At 37.7% G+C, this 20,149-nt stretch overlaps 1 protein-coding gene across 16 annotated transcripts in view; it reads left to right on the top strand.

Moving 5' to 3' along the window:
- The window catches only part of DOCK3 (dedicator of cytokinesis 3), a 219,538-nt gene that overhangs the window by 107,071 nt on the left and 92,318 nt on the right, over positions 1-20,149 (top strand). For all 16 annotated transcript variants that reach the window (XM_048069154.2, XM_048069122.2, XM_048069202.2 and 13 more), the window contains 4 exons: positions 1,288-1,369; positions 9,010-9,070; positions 11,270-11,417; positions 19,904-19,992. In XM_048069154.2, the coding sequence (XP_047925111.2) occupies positions 1,288-1,369; positions 9,010-9,070; positions 11,270-11,417; positions 19,904-19,992 (380 nt within the window). The remainder of the gene's footprint in view (positions 1-1,287; positions 1,370-9,009; positions 9,071-11,269; positions 11,418-19,903; positions 19,993-20,149) is intronic.

Here is a 20,149-nt window from a genome sequence, read left to right as displayed (position 1 = left end):
AATATGTGAAGCTTGATAAATTACAGAGCAAGGAGTAATAGGGAATTACTCGTGTGAAATACAGGTGTATTTGTCTGACGTGGGTGATACTAGGACTAGACTGTTGCCCATTGTTAGAACTGTTCATGAAATGTTGAAAAATTGCACTGGGTAAGTTCTATAGAATGATTCTAGCACTTGAAAATGAGTTCCTTAATAGTGTTGAATTGCTTATGTGTTTAGAGAGTTGGTTGATTACATTATGTAATTAACGATTGATATCAGTATACCGTAAGAAAATACCTTCTCTAAATGTCTCTTTAATGTACAAAAGAAAGTGTAACAAAAGTGGCTGAACGCTGAAACGAGACATTGCCAGACTGATGATAACCCATGTATCTTGACAGGAGGGATTGTCTTTTGGAGCAAGCTACCAAAGGAAGTAGTGCATGCTCTGTTTTCATATTTTTCAGGCCAACAGTGGATACCACGCTGGAAAATGTGTTTATTCAAATAAAGGTTACTGGGGTTGATACAATTGTACTGGAAAAGATTGAAAGGATCTGTAATATAAGGGAAGAGTTCCTAGAAGTTTTAGTAGTGTGTTCTTGCTTTACTTGTATGAATCTGTAGGAAGAAAATTCTGGTCAATACTTAGTGTATTGTCATACATTCATGAATAATTATTCTTACTCATTTAATCTATATGTAAATGTAAATTCTCTGTTTTACCTAAGAATAATATTAATGTCCACGGCCTGCCATTCACAGTAAGGGTTATTTATTTTGCAGTTTTCATTTACACACTGTTCTTGCTCGTAAAAGTAGTTTAATTGGTTTGATGAGCAGTTCCAATCAGTTTTATCACAATGTGTTTGAATTAGTATATTACTTCCAGAAATAGTATACGTGGTTGGAGATTGATCAGTTGGTACTCTTGTTACTTTTAGTTCTAAGTGAATTTTAATGAAATTAGTTTTCCCAAAGGCATTACATGCCTCAACAAGTGTGTTTTGGCCTTGCCTGAAGTACTTGTAATGTGTTCAAATCCTGTGCTTCATATATTCACATTATTGTAATGTTATTGCATCATGAATATACATCAACCTGATGTTTTCACATCAGAGTACTTGATTTGAAATCTTCTGGGGTATTCCATGTAATTTTGTGTAGATCAATGACTGTCGTTTCATGTGCTTTGGGAATTAAAAAAATTACTAGTGCATCGTTTTTTAAAAATGTATCCAGCTGTATTTTTGTTAAAATGTATGTAAGAAACTCATTTTTTTAATATTGTTTGCTTTGTAGTGAGAGGTTTATGGTGAGGTTAAACAAGAACGGAGGCCCCAGGAATCCAGAGAAGATAGATCGAATGTGTGCACTTTTCACGGTACGTATCTGTTCCCTTTCTTCTTCCCTTTATAGTAGTGTGACTGTGGTCACCCTGAGAGGAAAAACATAATTTTTCTTTCCAGTATATTGAGTAGAAGTGGATGCTGTTTCTAAGTTTTGTTATAGTTATAACTAAATGTTAACAGAAGAAAATAGAAATACTTCTAAATTATTTATATGACTAAGCAAGTGTTCTGAAGTGTTTCCTTTTAACTGCATTTGTTCTTGCTTATAGTTTGCAATTTTGTATATTTTCATTTCATGTATTATACATTAATTAACAGGGCACAAACTAGTTTGGCCTGAATGTAAAGCAAGGCACTTTTGCCAAAGCTGAAGTTAGAAAAACAACTACAACACACACATGCATACACAGAGAAAATTCTCCAAACTGTCTTGGCCCATTTGAGAGTCCATGTAGCAGCCCCAGGTACATGGTACAGCAGGAGCCTCCCAAGTCAACAGCATAGTGCATATGATGGAATGGAGAATCCAGGACATGCTGTGAAAGCAGCAGCCAAGGTGGGGTACAGAGAGTTGGTTTTACTGAAGGAAATGCAATGACTTCCTTAGTTTCTACAGTAGGTCTTGCACAGATAGCTATTCCGGGCTGATTCAAAGCAGATACGACCAACTGTACCAGCACTCTTTAACCATCTGTGCCAGCAAAACGGGATATGCAATATTCAGCTGTGGCTCCTATCAGATTATACCTCAGCTGGGAGTGAAATAGCCAGCTAAGATTTACTTCCTTTCTATTCTTCAGACTTACCTGTCACCTAACTGCCTTCTTGTTTTGTGTTAGTAGTTTTTGAAACTACTACCAAGACAGACTACAACCAGGATAGTAGTTTCAAAACACTCAGGCTTTAATATTCATTCTACAGTGGTGTTAAGTTCTGTTAAAAGTTGCCTCAGAAGCATGTGTCAGACCACTTTTGTTAGTCACTTCTCAGAAAGAATATGGAAATCTAGAGATACTGAAAGTACAGCTCATCACAGAATAACTGTAACTATATTTCACAACCCAACTGTGATAAACACCTTCCTTCATGATTCACCTTTAGCTGGTGCACATGCTAGAAGCTATTTGGGAAAAGCATGGTTGCCTCTGATGAAGAAAGAAGATGGAAGACAACTTTGGTATAAACTGTAGTCCTGGCAGTGAAACCCTCCATGGTCAGGCAGGGCTGGACACTGAAATAGACATGGTTCTCAGCACCATTCCCTTTTCTCCTTTAAGAAAATATCCAAATTTCTCCTCTTAAGGAACAGTGTATATCTAGCCAGGAGTAAGGATGCTCAATTCTACCTCTATCTGGACAGAAGAGATGCAGGCATTTCCAAAAATAGTACAAACAGTGATGCTGACATCAATATTAGTACTTCTGGCACAATCAGTGAAGTGCTACTGGCCGATTAGATGTCAGCAGAGGTTAACAGTGTCTTTGTTTTGCACTGGGCACTGATGACGCTGCTGTCAGTAACTTGAAAAATGTCTGTCTTTTCTGAGAGAAATATGTCCAGGAAGCAAGCTTTAGCATTGATGTCTGGATCATGGAAAAAGTTTGAGTGTAGGGTTAAGAACTGCTCTAAGTATTACTCCCAAGAGACAGCATGGACTGGTTTCTATCAAGTTTGGTATTTTCTGGCCTCTGAGGTTCAACATTCTTAAAATGATTTTCATCATCAAACTTCACCATCTGTGCTGATGGTACTCTACTTAAGGCTGTGCAACAACTGTCCTGTTTCATACTGTGGAAATGTTGCTCTGGTGACCTGCAAAACAGTCTGCATGATTTCAAAAAACACAAAGAATAACGATAATGTGATATGGCCTAGGGGCATAACAGTTCTGGAAGAGACTTGTTGTGTAGTACAAATGGGGCCAGCCTCTATTGCAGATATGCTGCTCTGATCCCAAGGACAGATACTACAGAGATCACTCCCAAGCTACCTTTCTATTTAACTGTACAAAAATACCAAAGATGCTTCAGTGTCACTTCTCAGATGCACATAGACTTGCTGCCTATTGCTCTCTTGTCTGGGAGATCGTATCTTCTACATAATGTGAATTATGATAATTGAGAAAATTATCTGTGAAAAATATGCTCATTTCTGATGCAGTTTTTCGTCAATATATTAAAAGAACAGTCCAAAGTGTGTACCAGGGCAACAGATAATAGTTTTCTGTCTGTCGTGGTTCCATCTTAATCTGTTAGTGCTGAAATTTTCTTTTAATCTCATGCAACAGTTATAGCTATGCAGAAATTCAGGGGCAGCTTTCTGGTCTACTCTGTGCAGATCCTGGCTGCATGTCCTTTGTTAATAACAGCAAGGAAGTTCTGTACAGATCGCTTCCCCTACATATGAGCCCTAATAAAATTGTGGACATTATATTAATGATTTGGGTCTGTAGCTTTGTGTATTCCAGAATACTTAATACTGACACTAAGTAGACACAGAGATGCAGTCGAAAATAAGAAGACATATCTATCCTGCAACGTATTTGTACTTCAGGGGTAATCCCAATTCTGACTATTATCAAAAGCAATACTGGATGACTAGCACAGTATCTTTTGAGGATCACTGCGAGACACCTTTCCCTTATCAGCCGTTTATTTACTTTCACTGAGAACGTTGATTCATGTTGTGAAATGCAAGATCAGGCAAGATGCATTCATTGCTCCTAACGATGGTTCCATGTTGGCTAGGACTTCTTGCTAAGTACGTTTCTTACTCACTGGAGCATTGAGTCAGAGCTTTGAAGGAGACAGACTTTTCACCTGTTCTGAGCATCCCAAAATGCCTTTGAGCTCAAAAGCCAACTTTTCTGTCATCAGACCTAAAAAGCCAATACGGAAGGTTTCAAAATAACTGAGCATTAATACAAAGGATTTTAGTGTTCACCCGTCTGTCGTGTTTTTGTGTGGTGTGTCTTTGCTTCCAGGCTCCATTTCAGTCTTTCCCGAGGTCTCTTGGACTGTATCAGATTGCACATCTCCTCCAGGCAACTTCTCTTTTCAGAACCCAAGAGGCCCAGTATGTCTTCTTCCTGCTGCTTTTAGCATTTTCCAGTCTCTTATGCTACAGTTTCTGTGCTACATGCATTCTCACTACCTGCCCTGGTTGCTGAATTGTTCTGACTACTGCCTTTTGAAAGCATACAATTTTAGGAAAGACAAGACAGATTGTGTCACGGTGAATATTGGCTCATCAGAGGGAAAAATCTTCCTTCTGGAATGTTAGTGCTGGTTATTATAAACCTTATTGAGATTCCCTTGAGCATTTCTCTGTACGCTTGTTTTACCATTTGACACCCAAGATAATTTTGTAGTCAATTTATATTACTTAAAAAGAAGAGGGAGCTTGAGGTCTTCTGGATGCTTCCAAAATAAGGTAGTGCTGTGATTTCAATACAGCTTTGTTCCAAGATTGTGTTAATCTTGTATTTAAATCAACATAATTATTTCCCACTCATCTTTGCCAGCCCTCAGAGTTGTTCCAAAACTCTCATCCTTCCCAGAGGGAAGAAGCCCTATATATCTTAGGTAATACAACGTATCCCTGTCTTTTCCTGCTACCTCTGTTTCTAGGTGTTCAGCCATATCTTTGTGTAAGTTTTCAAAAGTACTTAGGTTTTGGATCTGTTGTCATATCACACCAGAGGTGAGAAACTGCTTCCTCTGAAGATTCAAGCTTACTCAACTGACGTTCAGGCTATTCGCACTTTGGAAGCATTAAAACGTAACTATGCTGTATCGGTTTTCTTTTATTTTTTTTTGTTAAATACCTTACTCTCTGTGATAACTGAATTTGGTATAACTATTTAAATCTCTCTTTTATTAATTGCAGTCAAGTATCCTTGATGCCACTGTTTTTGGCTGTTTTGTTTTTTTTTCTTGCTTCTTTGTTTTTAACGTACAAGTAAGTCCTTATAGACCCCAGCATTGGAAAGAACTAATCGTCATCAACTAGTTCTTTCCCATACCTGATATGGAAAGCTTTTCATATTGGTGATTTTTTAAAAAGCCATGCAGTTAGAATTACTGTGAAATTATCTTGTTTATCAAGCAGTGTCATTTTAAAATGACAGCAGGATATGGGAAATAAACCCCTTATGGATGCAGTGCCAAGACCACGGTTGTGGAATTAAATTTATTTATATTGCATAAAAGCAAACAATAAACGTAGCTTTTCCTTTTCTGGGTCCTAAATTGTGTGCATGGATCTTGTGCAAAATAATTATTTAAAGATTTTCTCTCAGGGGTGGCGTTTTTGGATTGTTTGGTCCATGTCACAGTAAGAATTCTTCCATTTGTAAAAAGCCATTAATGTAAAGGAAAAAAAATGGAATACAAATACAAGGCCATCTGGGCCCACTTTTTTTTTTTTGTATTTTGACTGTGATAGAGTATTTTCTTTGTGAAATTGAAAAGCATCTAATGTGCGAAGCCATCAATATGTGCATGCCCTACCATTTTCTGATATTTTGACAGCTGCCCTTTGAAAAAATAGTTCTCTTAATTGCTGTTAATTAAAACTGGTAATCTCATAATAAAAATCCCCCTGTCAAATCACAGATATTTTCACAGAAAAATCACAAAAAAATTTTTTACTATCTAGAGTATTAACTACCACCTCCATGGTTTTTGGTTTTTGAGTTATGTTGCGAGGCACTGCTGAGATTAAAGCTATGTCAAATCCCTTCTTATCACAGAGCTTCAATTTCTCCAAGACATACAAGATAAAGCCTACTGTATGCTATGCTGGTATGTTGGTAGCAAAGAAAGCCTAGAAAGTACGTTGTCTTCTTGCAGCAGCAAAATAAGACTTGAAGAGAAAACACTGAGGAAGATTTATATAGCTTAATTGTTTGGCTTCAGAGAGACATGGTCTGTTAGCTAGTAAGTGTACCAAACAGCGTATTTGCAACTCGTTGCATATACTGCCCAGAGACATACAGTGCTCCTTTCAAATGGAGTAAGAAGACACAACCGTGAACTTATTACTTGCCCACTGTAATTTAACAATATAATGCTATTTGAAGGGGGCTGAAACGTCTCCTTAGAATAAGTTTTCTTTATGCATAGTCCCTGTGCTCAGATTTTATTGTGCTATCTATAGGAACGGCACTATAACCTGAAGTTCAGTGTTTATGTGCATTGCCATCATAATCTCCATCATTGAGATTCGGTTTCTCCAGTCACATGGGAAAGAAATTTGGTGTGTGAACTAAAGTTGATGCTTTAGTGTCCAGCAAAATAACATTTTTAATTCACTAAATTGGTTCAAAATAAGAATGATGGAACTTTGATGTCCACATTTTAATTTTTTTTCGAAAAGAGTATGATTTCATTTTACAGTGGTTCTAATACAACTCTGGTTTTTGAAAAGGAAAATACAAGACTTTATTTGAATGCTACTGAGATTTTTCCAGTTGATTTTTGCATTCTGCTTTCCAAAAAATGCAGTATTAGAAGGACAGTGTTTGTGCATAGCTGAATCCACCAGTGGTGTTCTGCCCACGCACCTGAACGCTTTAGAATTAACTGTTAGGACTGGAATGGGTATCAGTATTCAACTGAAAAGAAAAAAAATGTGAGCACAGAAATAGTTATCAGATCAAGTTGTTTTTAAAGTCATATAAATAAAGTACATTTTGTTTTAAAATGAAGTGAGATGATGACCATTGCTTCAACATAAGGGAAGGAGCGAAATGAACAACAAAAACTGAGCTTTGAACCTTTTTTCGGATCTTTCTCTTTCACATGTGCACATGCTTCACTCACTCTCCCACCAGCTTAGGCAGAGTATTTTAATCAATTTGAGATTCCTGTTGACAGTTGATTTTTCCTCAGAAATGTCTGGAGCAATGCCCGTTATGTTTGGGGAGGATCTGGAGGCTATATGGCATAAGTCAGTACATAACAATAAGATGATAGCGTTTAGTAGAGCAGAGAGGCAGCAGCTGTTGCTGTAGAGCACAAGGAGCCTTTTTGCATCAGAATCTGAAATATCAATGAAGATTCTCACAGCGCACAGTATCTTTTTGAAATCTTGTCTTGGAGTTAGTAACAAGGAAAATGTGTTGAACAGTGCTAATGTTTTTAGGAAGAAATTTTTGTTGGATTTTAATGCAAAAAAAAAGCATGGGGGAGAATGTCATAGAATTTGTTCCCTATAATGTTCTCAGAAACAAACACAAATCGTAAAGGGAATTGCAGTTGAGATAGCTTCTAACATGGGAGTGCAAAGTGCTGCATTAATGAATTACTGACAAGAACTCTGACTATCTTCTTGATTTATTTTCTTTATTTGGAAAGATTTGCCAATGCCAATAATGCTTTCTTTTTTTTTTTTGTCTTCATCTTCAGCTAACCTTTCACTCTTCTGTGGTTTCTCCTTTTCCCACTTACTGGGTTTTCTTCAAGCTTGTTTTTTAAAAGTTTGGACCTGCTATTCTGTGACATGACATTTTCAGGGTTTTCATATATGCGTATAGTTGCTTACCCTAAAATAACTTTGGAGAGATCTTAAGGTCTTGTATTTTTCTAGGCCAATAACCACATCTTAAAACTGAGGTTATTTCTTAGTTATTCCAATCTCCTGTCACTGTTCTTAACCTACTAAATTTAAGAGCAATCACCTGTGCTACTTAAACTCTTAAAATGTTTTTAGCACAAATGTGGCCCTTGCTGACTACCACACCCCCAAATAATCCTGGGGCACAGTTTGTCGGTTAGAAGGGGACATAAGTTTGCATGCAGGCTCCCCTGCTTTTGGATGTCTAAGATGGGGAACTATGAATTAGCTTGCCTTGGCACCCCTCAGCTTGTATGGCTGCACAGCCTGTAGGTTCTGTGCATGGTTGAGATGCTGCCTTGCTGCTTTCATAATGTAACAAAAGTATGCCATACGAAACAGGATTAAGGCTGCACATTGAAAAGTCTTCAAATAAACCATGTCCCTGAGTCTCCCATTTTTTATCATCTTCAGACTTCTGATTGTTTGGAGGAATTGCATCTATGCACTCATAAAAGGGAGATAGTTCAAAAAGCACTTGAAGGTTTATTTAAGTTCTGACAGTCATGATGTAATTTTTTTTCTATAGCCATCATGTGAGATGGAGACTCTGTGGTGAGGAATTAAAAGCCAAAGAAGGAAAGCAGAAGCAAAGGAACAAGATTTGGGACAGGTCTGGGACTTGTAGATAGGGCATGGGATGAGGGAGGCCAGAATGGTTGCAGCTGAGGTAAATCAGACATTTAAAGTTATGTTGTTATAGCAGTGTAGTAACATCTTCAAATCAGGGATTAAATTAATGTTTTAAATGCTTGCTAGGATTTTGATATGGCATTACTTGTCAGTGGAGTCTGACTCTTTTCATTTCTTTGTCTTTTAGAGAAAATGCCAACCAAGTAGAGTCCTTTTATGCTTTGTTGTGTTTTTTTGTTTTGTTTTTTTTTTTTAATTAGTAAATTAGAAATAACTTCCTGTTACTTAAAGATGGAAGAGCTAAATGAATGCAGAGTATACTTTGTAATCCTCACTATTGCTTGTGGGAGTCTTGCAGACTTACTTTGGAAGTGCAATGTGTTCTTTATTTTAATGTTTCAGTTTTTTCCAATCTTTTAGGATCTCAGCAGCAAGGACATGAAGAGAGATTTGTACATAGTTGCCCATGTAATTCGAATAGGTACAGTATGATATATTACTTGAAATATTTATATAATTAACTGTGTTTTTAAAGTATTAAAAGCATTTATTTAACTGACCTGCCATTATGATTTAACAAGTTAGAAATCTCAGTTATCGGCCATGCCTATCTGCTCAGATTAATATTCAGACCATCTCTAGCCAAGTGTTAAAAAGTTACTGATGATTCTTTAACAATGATGTTTTTTTCTCAGTCTGAAACAAAATACTTGGCTAAACACCACAAATGGGGGGAAGAGTAGGGAACTAAAGAAGGCTTTTTGTTTAATGTTCCAAAATTCCATATGAGGTCTTTCTGTTGATGATAAATAGCTAGTTTATGATGCAGGACATCAGCGTACCTGGCCATTTATAACTAGTAAGTCAGAGGCTGTTAGAAAAAAAAAAAAAATATATATATATATATATATATAAAAGATATGTTTTCTGCTGTTGCAGTCTGCAGTGCTTCCAAGAACCACATTCAAGTTTAGGCAAGTGCCTGTAAAACATAAGGGAAACTGTCATACCTGTAAGTTGTTCTTTCTACCAGCTGACACCAAAAAGGAACATTTGGAGTAGTATCTGCCTGCTGGAAGCCTATCAGTCTTGCAGCCCAACATCTAGCAACATACGCTGCTTCTTTCTGGTTTCCCTTGGGTGCTAACAGAGACCTACCCCAAGGAGAGATGTGGATGTATAATACTTTCTTCCTTGTGTAGGGTCAACTCAAAGTCCTTCCTTGCTAAATCATTTTATGTAGTTCCCATTTCTAGAGTGGGTTTCTATGACTACTCAAGGTGACACAGGGCTTCATCTTTTCTTCTTGAAAATTATAGTAACAAGAATGGAAAGCCTTTAAGATTGAAGTTTCATTTGCAATATATCTTATATGGTGTAACACGGTGCTTGAAGTAGTTCACGGACAGCTACGTGAATTTATTAGCCCAGCAGGATGCTTAAATGAAGTGACTGTGTGGTTTCTGGTATGTGAATTAAATTGCTAGAATCTCTTTTAGATGGGAAGTACTGGATAGAAAAAATCTCTCCAGTTAATAAGGATATAATTAGTCAGTAATAGGGAGTTAAATGGTGCTGAATTATGAATGTGTATACTTCCACAGAGAAAAAAACAAGTAAATGTTTACCTCTGTTGCGTATTCTAAACAGCTGAGTAATGCGTGTCTTTCGTGTTTCCCAGGTTTTCAGTTAACTGAAAAATGGTGAAGTAGTGTTTATAATGAAATGGTATTCAACCCTAAACATTACTAGTATCCATTACCAGCCGCGGATATCTTTTCTGAATGCAGAAGGTCTAAATGGCTTAATGAAACCATAGTTTTGCTGCATTTTCCTGTGAATGACAATAATAGCCTTCAAAGTCACAGATGTGTTAGGAGGATCCAATTTTCATTATGTCTTCACTGTGTTGTGAAACGTCTGAAAGTTGTAATTACTCTGTATTACCTGAGCTCTATATCAAATGAAGCTTGTAGAACTAATTAAAGATGTGCTGTAGTTCAAGTTCAGATTCTTAATGCTGATGCAAGATGTGGTGGACAAATTATGTGTGATGTTACAGGTTGGTTTAGATGATCAAAGTGATTTTTCCGGTCTTGACATTTTTGACTGTTAGAAAACTACTTTACCAATAGGAAGTTAGTCATTGCACAGCTTCGTATCTCAGCATTCTCGTTTATATGCTCCAAGACAAACGTGATAAATGACTGTATATTCAATACATTCCCTTTAAACAATTGTATAAAGTGAAAATATGTGTAAATAGTGGATTAAAATGGAAGAACTACGGTGGATCACTGTATGGATGCAGAGAGGTGAGCACAAGACACATTCTTGGCTCATTCAAGAGATGGTTTATAGTCAACCAAGCTGGTTGCAGATATGCGTCATGGGGCAAATCAAAGATGGCCAGACACGGCACTGTTCACTTTGCTCTTTAGTGTTCTGTTAGCTAAACAAGCTCATACACCTTAATTTGAAGTAGCCCAGTGGGTCGGCTAGGTTCAAGTGGACCTCTGAATTTGAAACAGTGTAAGAAGAAAAAGGAGTTACGAGTATAGGGAAGGCTTCAGTTTAGTTGTAATTTACTGTATGTATATGTACTCAGAAGGATAATAGAACACAGTTGATGGAATGGCTGTATTTGAGTGTTTAACTATTAAATTTCTGTTAATTTTAGGTCGCATGTTGCTAAATGATTCAAAAAAAGGGCCCCCACATTTACACTATCGCCGCCCCTATGGCTGTGCAGTGTTAAGCATCATGGATGTACTTCAGTCAATCTCTGAAATAAAAGAAGAGAAGGATTTTGTTCTCAAAGTTTACACGTGAGTAACTCTTAGAGTGTTTTTCCTAATTCTTTTCCTTCTAAAAGATAAGATACTGAATGTGCTATAAGCTTCATTTGGTGTTTCATCCTCCTGACAAGTTGAATTAGTGCTGTTGGCACTGGTTTCTCTGCATTTATTATTTCAGATGCTCATACAAAGTAATGAATATTATTACAGATGTTTCAGGTATGTGAAATGCTTTAGAAATTATTGAATATTGCCCAAATGTGTGTGGCATGCAAAGCTGCACTTTTATTAATGTGCCTTATTTAAAACCTGTTAAGCTCAAAAACATAGAAATATGCTGTATTGAGCTTGAGGAAGGGATTAGTTACTCATGCACTGTCTTCAATTTTTTATCAGTCATGATGACCAACAAAAGAACTAGAAAACAACTGAAGTCAACAATGTGTGACCAAAAAATTCAAAACAAGTCAGAATGTTCTGAGCAAGAATCTATCTTCAGTTTATTTGTGATTTTGAACTTTAAACTGCCAATTATTATTATGAAATGTGGTCTCACAATAGTAATAAAGAGAGCACAGATGAACTGCAGGGAACATTTAAATCTCTTGTCAGTGAAGATAAATACTGGCAAGATCTGCTTTGCAGATGGGCTGAGATACAGCTGACATTACTCTGTGGTCTGTGGCCACCATCTGAATAATAAGATAATTTGGGGGGGTTATTGAACTTTGTTATTCTGTGAGAAGTGCATTCAGCAGCAGAAAATCTGCCAGTCAAGTGAAACTATACATGAATAAAATGCTTTCACTGTTCAGTGAAAGATTCCTGGATATTTTTTAATATGTTAGAAATCTGTATGTCCAAAGAAAAGTCTCTCAGTCAGCTCTTCCATTCTTGTTTTGCCAACAGTTATGAAAACTGTAGCAAGAATCATAGAATGGTTTGGATTGGAAAGGACCTCAAAGACCATCTAGTTTCAACCCCCCTGCCATGGGCAGCAACACCTCCCACCAGCCCGGGCTGCCCCCAGCCCCATCCAGCCTGGCCTTGGGCACTGCCAGGGATGGGGCAGCCACAGCTTCTCTGGGCAGCCTGTGTCAGTGCCTCACCACCCTCAAAGTAAAGAATTTCTTCCTAATATCTAATCTAAACCTACCCTCTTTTAGTTAAAAGACATAGAATGGCTCGGGTTGGAAGGGACCTCAAAGATCATCTAGTTCCAACCCCCCTGCCATACTCAGGGACGCCACCCACTAGATCAGGTTGCTCAGGGCCTCGTCCAACCTGGCCTTGACACCTCCAGGGATGGGGCATCCCCAGCCTCTCTGGGCAACCTGTGCCAGTGCCTCACCACCCTCTGAGTGAAGAATTTCCTCCTAACCTCTAATCTAAATCTCCCCTCTTTTAGTTTAAAACCATTCCCCCTTGTCCTGTCATTTCCGATTGAGCAAAGAGTTGCTCCCCATCCTTTTTTTCAGTCTCCTTCAAGTACTGAAAGGTTGCAGTGAGATCACCCCAGAGGCTCCTCTTCTCCAGGCTGAACATCCCCAGCTCTCTCAGCCTTTCTTCATAGGAGAGCTGATCCAGCCCTCTGATCATCTTCGTGGCCCTCCTCTGGACCCACTCTAACAGGTCCATATCCTTCTTGCCTTCTTGTGCTGGGGGCTCCAGACCTGGATGCAGCACTCCAGGTGGGGCCTCATGAGGGCAGAGCAGAGGGGGACAATCACCTCCCTCCCCTGCTGGCCACTCCTTTTGACACAGCCCAGGACACAGTTGACCTTCTGGGCTGCAAGCGCACACTGCTGGCTCATGTCGAGCTTCTCATCCACCAGAGCCCCCAAGCCCTTCTCTGCAGGGCTGCTCTCAATGAGCTCCTCTCCCAGTCTGTCCTCCTGTCTGGGATTGCCCTGGCCCAGGTTCAGCACCTTACACTTGGACTTGTTGAACCTCAGTAGGTTCACGCGGGCCCAATTCTCAAGCTTATCCCGGTCCCTTTGGATGTCATCCCTTCCTTCTGGTGTACCAACCACACCACTCAGCTTGGTGTCAGCTGCAAACATGCTGAGAGTGCACTCAATCCCACTTCCATGCTGTTGATAAGGGTATTAAACAGTACCAGTCCCAGGACAGACCCCTGAGGGACACCACTCATCACCAGCCTCCACCTGAACACAGAGCCATTGACCACCACTCTCTGGGTGCCACCTTCAAGCCAACTCCTTATCCACTGAATGGTCCACCCACCAAATCCATCTCTCTCCAGTTTGGAGACCAGGGTGTCATGTGGAGCCAATAATCTTGGCATTTTGTAACCATTCATTTTTAGCTTATCTCAAACCAGTGGTCTTTGGTTATGATATTTGATAATGTTGGCTTTGTAGAGATATGCTAATATATTGCAACTGCTACATTTTGAATGTTTACAGTAATGGAACATTCTGAATATAATTTCTGTTTTGATGCCTTTTTAATGCATCTTTAGTTTCTTTTTCACTGAAAAATAAGAGAAAAACCTCTAAAATACTGGATTTGTCCATTTGTCAGTGACAAATCATCAATTCATGCAGCCACTTTGAGCAATCCAAAGTTCCAGTACTATTATCAAGAAAAAAACACAGGATAGAGAGCTTCCCTTTTCTTTCTCCTAATCTGAAGTGTGCTGTTAATATGGATTCCCTGCAGACCATCCAAAATACCAGCTGTATCTGCCTAAATGCTTAAGTAGGTTTATACCATCTGTTGTTCTTTGCTTCTGCTTCCCAAAACTCTTTGTTTTTAACATCCACACACAGCCATTATTGTCTTCTCAGAGAGGATGTAGAGCACATAACAGTATTCAACTCTATAATCAGACACTTTTAATTTTTATCACCATTATCTTTTGCTTGAGTGTCGTACATCATTCTCTAATGGCACTGCTGATTGGAGTGTTCTCTGTAAACTTGCAACATAAATCCTCAGAAGGGAAAATATATTGATGCGTCTAAGGGGTGCCAGTTTATCCCTTTTGCAGCTTTAATAGCTGTTGATCTTCCATGACAGAATATTTTCACAGGTCTATCCGCTTACATCTTCTCTTTGCACATTCATTTGGTTAAGCTAACTTTTTTTGCTTTGTAGACAAATATTGAAATAGCATTTTTGTTTTGTAAATTTGAAGTTGTACACGAATGCTTAAGCAACACTGAACTAATTTTCCTACCTGCTGCTCTTACTCTTATTATTGTTAAAATGCCTCAGGCCAAGCCAAAAACATCATAAAGATGAAATAAGGAGGGAAGTGTGTTTGTATTTTTAAACGAGCAATAAGAAGCATTCTTTTTGCACTATCTGGCTAAAGCTTATATCCAGAAAAGCCTTTTTATTGGGAGAAGCTGGAAAAAAGTTGAGACACTGAAAACCTAACAGACGATGAAACAAATATGTGGCATTTCAATTGAGACTATTGCTGGATCCACAAGAGAGAACACTTACAAAAAATCAATTTACTTCACCAGTCTGTTTTACTATTGTTAAAGATTTATGTCTGAAAAAGTCTTTCTGCTCACAATCCAGATTCTCCTGTTGGTTAATCCTGCAGTCATGTTATAATCTTACTAAGAGGATATAGTACCACAGCTCTAAATATAAGCTCATTATGTAAAAGCATGAAGGTTTACTTTTATAGTTCTTTTTAATAATATACATTTAAAAGTGAGATGGAAACTAAAATCTCAATCCATGTTTTTTTTTTTTCTTGGAAAAATTGATTTCATACTTTTATATGAATTTTTATCTTTAGTGCAGTTTTTTGCTTACTGCACCTTATTCTTTGTGTTGATTTTTCAATTTCCCTAGAATCTTCATATATTTCTCTGTCACATTATCTTTTTCAATTTTATTTTACCCTATTTTTTCTCAATCCTTTGTGTATTTCCTTCCTTCTCCAGCACGAGGTCTTAAAATTCTTTCCTCTTAATGTAGAGTATTGCCTGAATGCCTTTCCCTTTTGAAATTCAGTTGTTGCTGTTTGCCCAGCTGGACATTGCATTTCTGTCCCCATCTGTTTGACATCAGGGTATGATGTAGTATGGCAAACATTCCAAATGGTGAATTTATTGTAGAACCAGCCAACCTGAAGAGGTAATGGATGGCTTAGGAGGAAATTCTTAATGAAACTAGAAATACATTTGGTAATATATTTGGTATTTAGACAAGTAAAATGATAACAAAACAGAATAAAATGCATTACTGGTGAGTGTTTTCAGGCCAGCATTTCAACCTTGGGAGAATATTCTTTGTGTTCAGGATGTAAAGTGCAGCTTACGTCAGTAGTTGGTACAAAACTGGCTTTAAGCTATATTTACACTCCATTGATTTTGGGACAACTTTGTTCCAGCTTAATTTACAGACATAAGTCATTGGAGGCTGAAATCTATTTTAACTTGCACTCCGGTGGCTGGTACAGCAACTGAAAAGTTATCAAAGTTTAGAAGTTTTCTGTAGTCTCATCTGTGATGGTGACGGATGGAATAAAATTTGTCCTGTTGTTTTAATTTTTACTTTAAGGAAAATATTATTTGCAATAGGAAAAATTATTTCAAATGTCTTGAGGAGTAAAGAATGTGAAGATAATTTTTTCCTGATGAGTAAGCTGAATATTGGTTCAAGTTCTGAGTTCGCATAGAACAGCACAATAATTGAAAGCTTTTTTGTATGGTCCATTAATGTCTTAGCCCTGTTTTGTTTTGATTTTGAGAGATTGTTTTGGGGAGTGCAAATGTAATCAATTTGCCATACTGTTATGTTCTGAAAGGCTACCGAAGTGCTCCCATATCATGGGCTCTGTGCGAACATCTGGCCTCCCCTCCCAGAAGGGTATAGGAATTACAGAAGATACGGAGAAGAGTGACTCAAATTTTCGATGGCCTAGGGTAGTTTCTTCATGAGACTGAAAAGGTGGGGAGCTTTAGTTTGAAGAGGAGGAAAAGGGTAGCGGGAAGGGATGCAACTGAGTCTTACAAATTTGTGGAGGATGGTAAACTGTTGCTCACTGAATACAAGAGTACACGAGCTAGGAGCAATCAATGAAATCAGGAGGAGATCACATAAAAAGAGATGGAAGAAAGTACTTCTTTAGGAAGCAGGTAGTGATCTGGATTTTACTACCACAGGATGCTGTGGAGGCAGGCAGAATTAGCAGGTTCAGAGTGGGTTAAATAAGTTTAGCAACAGCAAGTCTATAAATGGAGGAATAGGAATAGTCAGGGATGTACACTCTAACATCCCTAACCCAAAAACCTGAGGGGAATGGACTGCAGAAAGCAGCCAGGCAAGGGCACCCTGCCTAACCAGTATCTCCTGTGCCACTGTGGGAAGCTTTTCTTCATCTTCGTATGTTCTGACGGTCAGCTGAGATGTCTGATACCTTAAAGCCAGCGCAGTGAAAGGAGGGGTGCTGGGATAGGTAGAGCTAAGATTTCACATGGGATAGCCCCCGTCTGTCCTCACCTTGTAATAGAGGAATACAACCTGATCAGCATTTTAAGTTAAGCAAATAGTTTTAGATAGCATGCTGGGAGGAAGTAACTCTATTTTGAAGTGTTTTTTTTCCTCCATTTTTCATTTATTACGATTTGAACATCATGCTTAATTTATTCCAAGTTGTTTATTTCTTTTGTATTTATAATAATCAACATTTGCTGGGGGTATTGGTAAATGTACCATAACAGGCTGCAGGGATTCTCTCATTATTCTTGACAGTACCTGGTTTTGTAATACTGAAGAAAATTACTAGCTGGCTACCAGTTCTTCTAGATAGTCTTAATTCCTTTTGCCAGACTGATTTTCAATTTTGGCAGGAGCCAAAAAATCCCTATTGGCTTTGTAGTAGCTGGTACGTGTCATAGCCTAATTTTGCCAAAATTATATACTCTTGGGGGAAAACAATAGAGGGAAAAAATATTAATATGCTTGGAAGAAGTTTTACAAAATGACTTCTCTCTCAAGGCTCCTTTCTTTTTAGGAGCTGAAAGTTTATAACCTTGTTTGGGTTTTTTTGGTGTTTTTCTGTTTGTTTTAAGGTAAAAGTCAACATGAAAGAAATTTAATTGTTTAATTCGTTAGCGTTTCAGGAGAAATAAGAATCACTATTGTTGCTAAGTTAAAAATTGCTGACTTTGTAGGGAACTTTAAGTCTTTCATTTGTGCTTTAGATAATCTGAGCAATGATTGAATCTAAAAGGCAATTAGACATGATCACCTTTTTTTTTTTAAGCAATAGAACTGTTTGTGGTAGAGATTCCATTTTTGTTTTTCATTCAGATGGTTATACTTGTAAAATTGTCATTACAGCTCTGCTTACACTAGTATCAATTACTTTATAACATTTATAGTTTCTCTCTTCATTATGCGGTAACAAGCTATAGCACCGATGGCACTTTTTTCCCGCTATGATTCTGTTCAAGCCTGGGAGATTGGTTATACAGCTTTACTCATTGCTAGTACAAATACAGCCATTCGACTTTAATGTTTAGATAAATAAGAGTTGTCATTCCAGTTGAGAGGGACCTCTAGTCTGAGCTCTTGCTCAGAGCAGAGCCAGCTGTGAGACCAGAAAAGGTTGCCGAGAGCAGACCACGTTGCTTTATCCAGTCACTTCTGCATAACCCCTAAGGATGAAGAGTACGTAGCCTCTCCGGGCAACCTGTTCCAATAATGCTTGACTATCCTCTTGGAAAAGCCTTTCCCGATATCCAGTCTGAACTTCTGTTACTTGTGTTTATGCCTGTTGCTTTACAGCATCTCACCAAGAAGAACCTGGCTGGCTCTGTAGTCTTAATAACTTTTAGTAGGTATTAGAAAGCTGCTGTTACTGTTCTCCCTCTGGCCTTGTCTTCTTCAGGCTGAAAAATCCCAGTTTTCTCAGCTTCTTCTCGTACAACACGTGCTCACATAGGAGAAAGACCTTTTTTGTGTTAGGGAGCACCAAACTGAGCGCAAGGTTCTAGATCCAGACTAACTGCCAAATAATGTCTTCTCCCAAAAGACAGTAGAAACACGTAAGAAAATACTAGTTAAAAGGATGTTTACACAACATATTGATATTTACAAAATATAGTAGATATTCAACAAAATATAGTTGTGAATGTATCTTAAACATCATGACAGCAGCCTGATTATATATGACTGAGCCTTTTTATCCCCTTGACCCACTGTTTCCCTGCAATTCATGTCTTGAACAATCCCAATATGCTCTTCCCCAGCATCCCATGATGAGTCCCATATCCCCAAAGGCAGTAACCTATTTCAGTCTTTAAAGCAATCCAGAGCGCCTTTCTGATTGACTTATCTGGGTGGACAATGTGCTGAACATCCTCCTACGGCAGCTGTGGGAGGAGTGGGGTCAGGGTGCTGTGTTTCCTCTGCTGAGATTGTCACAGTTTCCCCACCTGCTGTTATTCCTCTCTTCCTTTCTGTTCAAAAAAGATAAGCCTTTAATTGCATGGCCTATCAGGAAAGACAGAATTAGGAAATATTTAGAACAAGTTTGTTTATAGACTCTGGCATTAAGTGGTGGATTTGGTAGATGTACATCCAGCTGTTTTGGATTTGATTGCTTGATCAAGTACAGTGCAGCCAGCTATTTTGCATGAATATTGTTAGAACAAGGTTATAATCCGCACCAAATTGCAGTGTATTATTGAAACTAATATTAGCAATTGAATTTTTCCTGCTGAAAAAATATTGAATGGAAATATGACAGATCTGTTGACAGATAGTTATATTGTAATTTGTATCAAGGACTGTATCAAGGACTTAAAGGTGTAACTGAAAATGGAAATAGTATTTATAAATGCTTATTAAAGTTGCATATAGATGAGTAAGCAATTGTGAAACACAATTGTGAAAACGTATTTCACAAGGTAAAATACAAACAGAAGTGTACATATCCTTTTCCTACAGTTTGGGGGCTACATCATTTTTAAGGCATTCTATAAAGTATGTAGGTAAGCAAAAGACATGGTGTCAATGTCTGAGATATTTAAATATCAAATTTTTATTTAATCTTCAAAAATTCCACTTTTTATTTCTTGAATCCAACTTCTTTTTGTGCTTAAAAAATACATATATATATGCATATATGGCAAGTTACTTTCAGCTTGAAATTAATTTTCTATGTACTGAGAATTCAGCTAAAGATGTCTAAATCTTTCCTCATTTTTTTCATATTATGAAGAGTGAAGCAATTGCTTTAATGATAAAAAAGTCACCACAGGCTCCAAAGTGTCCATAAAAAGGAGATAATTATATGGGAATGTTTTGTTTCCTTCCACTTTTATTTAAAAGAGTTTTTCTCATTCATCAAAACCCCACAAAAGCTTTCATGTTATTTCTACAACAATGCTGACTTTCTCATCATAAGATGGTTTACCAGAAAGCTTTTAACTTGAATTAGTGTTCTTTAACTTGAATTACTGTTCTTTAACTTGAATTAGTGTTCTTTAACTTGAAATAGTGTTCTTTTATTTTAGGTGTAACAATGAAAATGAATGGTGTCAGATCCATGAAAATATTATTCGCAAGTCCAGCACCAAATACACAGCACCCAGCTCAAACTATGGTAAATATTTACTTGTATGCTTTTGTCATAAGTACAGCTAAAGGTTTCCTTTAGGAGACTGCTAATTAATTACAGTAGAGTAATTCAGTGAGTTGTGAAATTATGCATAGCTGAATTTTTCTACTTACTTGTGATGATTTAAGTGTAATTTTGGTAA

The sequence above is a fragment of the Anser cygnoides genome, chromosome 10 (assembly GCF_040182565.1).
Source record: "Anser cygnoides isolate HZ-2024a breed goose chromosome 10, Taihu_goose_T2T_genome, whole genome shotgun sequence".
Taxonomy (NCBI): domain Eukaryota; kingdom Metazoa; phylum Chordata; class Aves; order Anseriformes; family Anatidae; genus Anser; species Anser cygnoides.
This window is presented reverse-complemented; position numbering and strand designations above follow the sequence as displayed.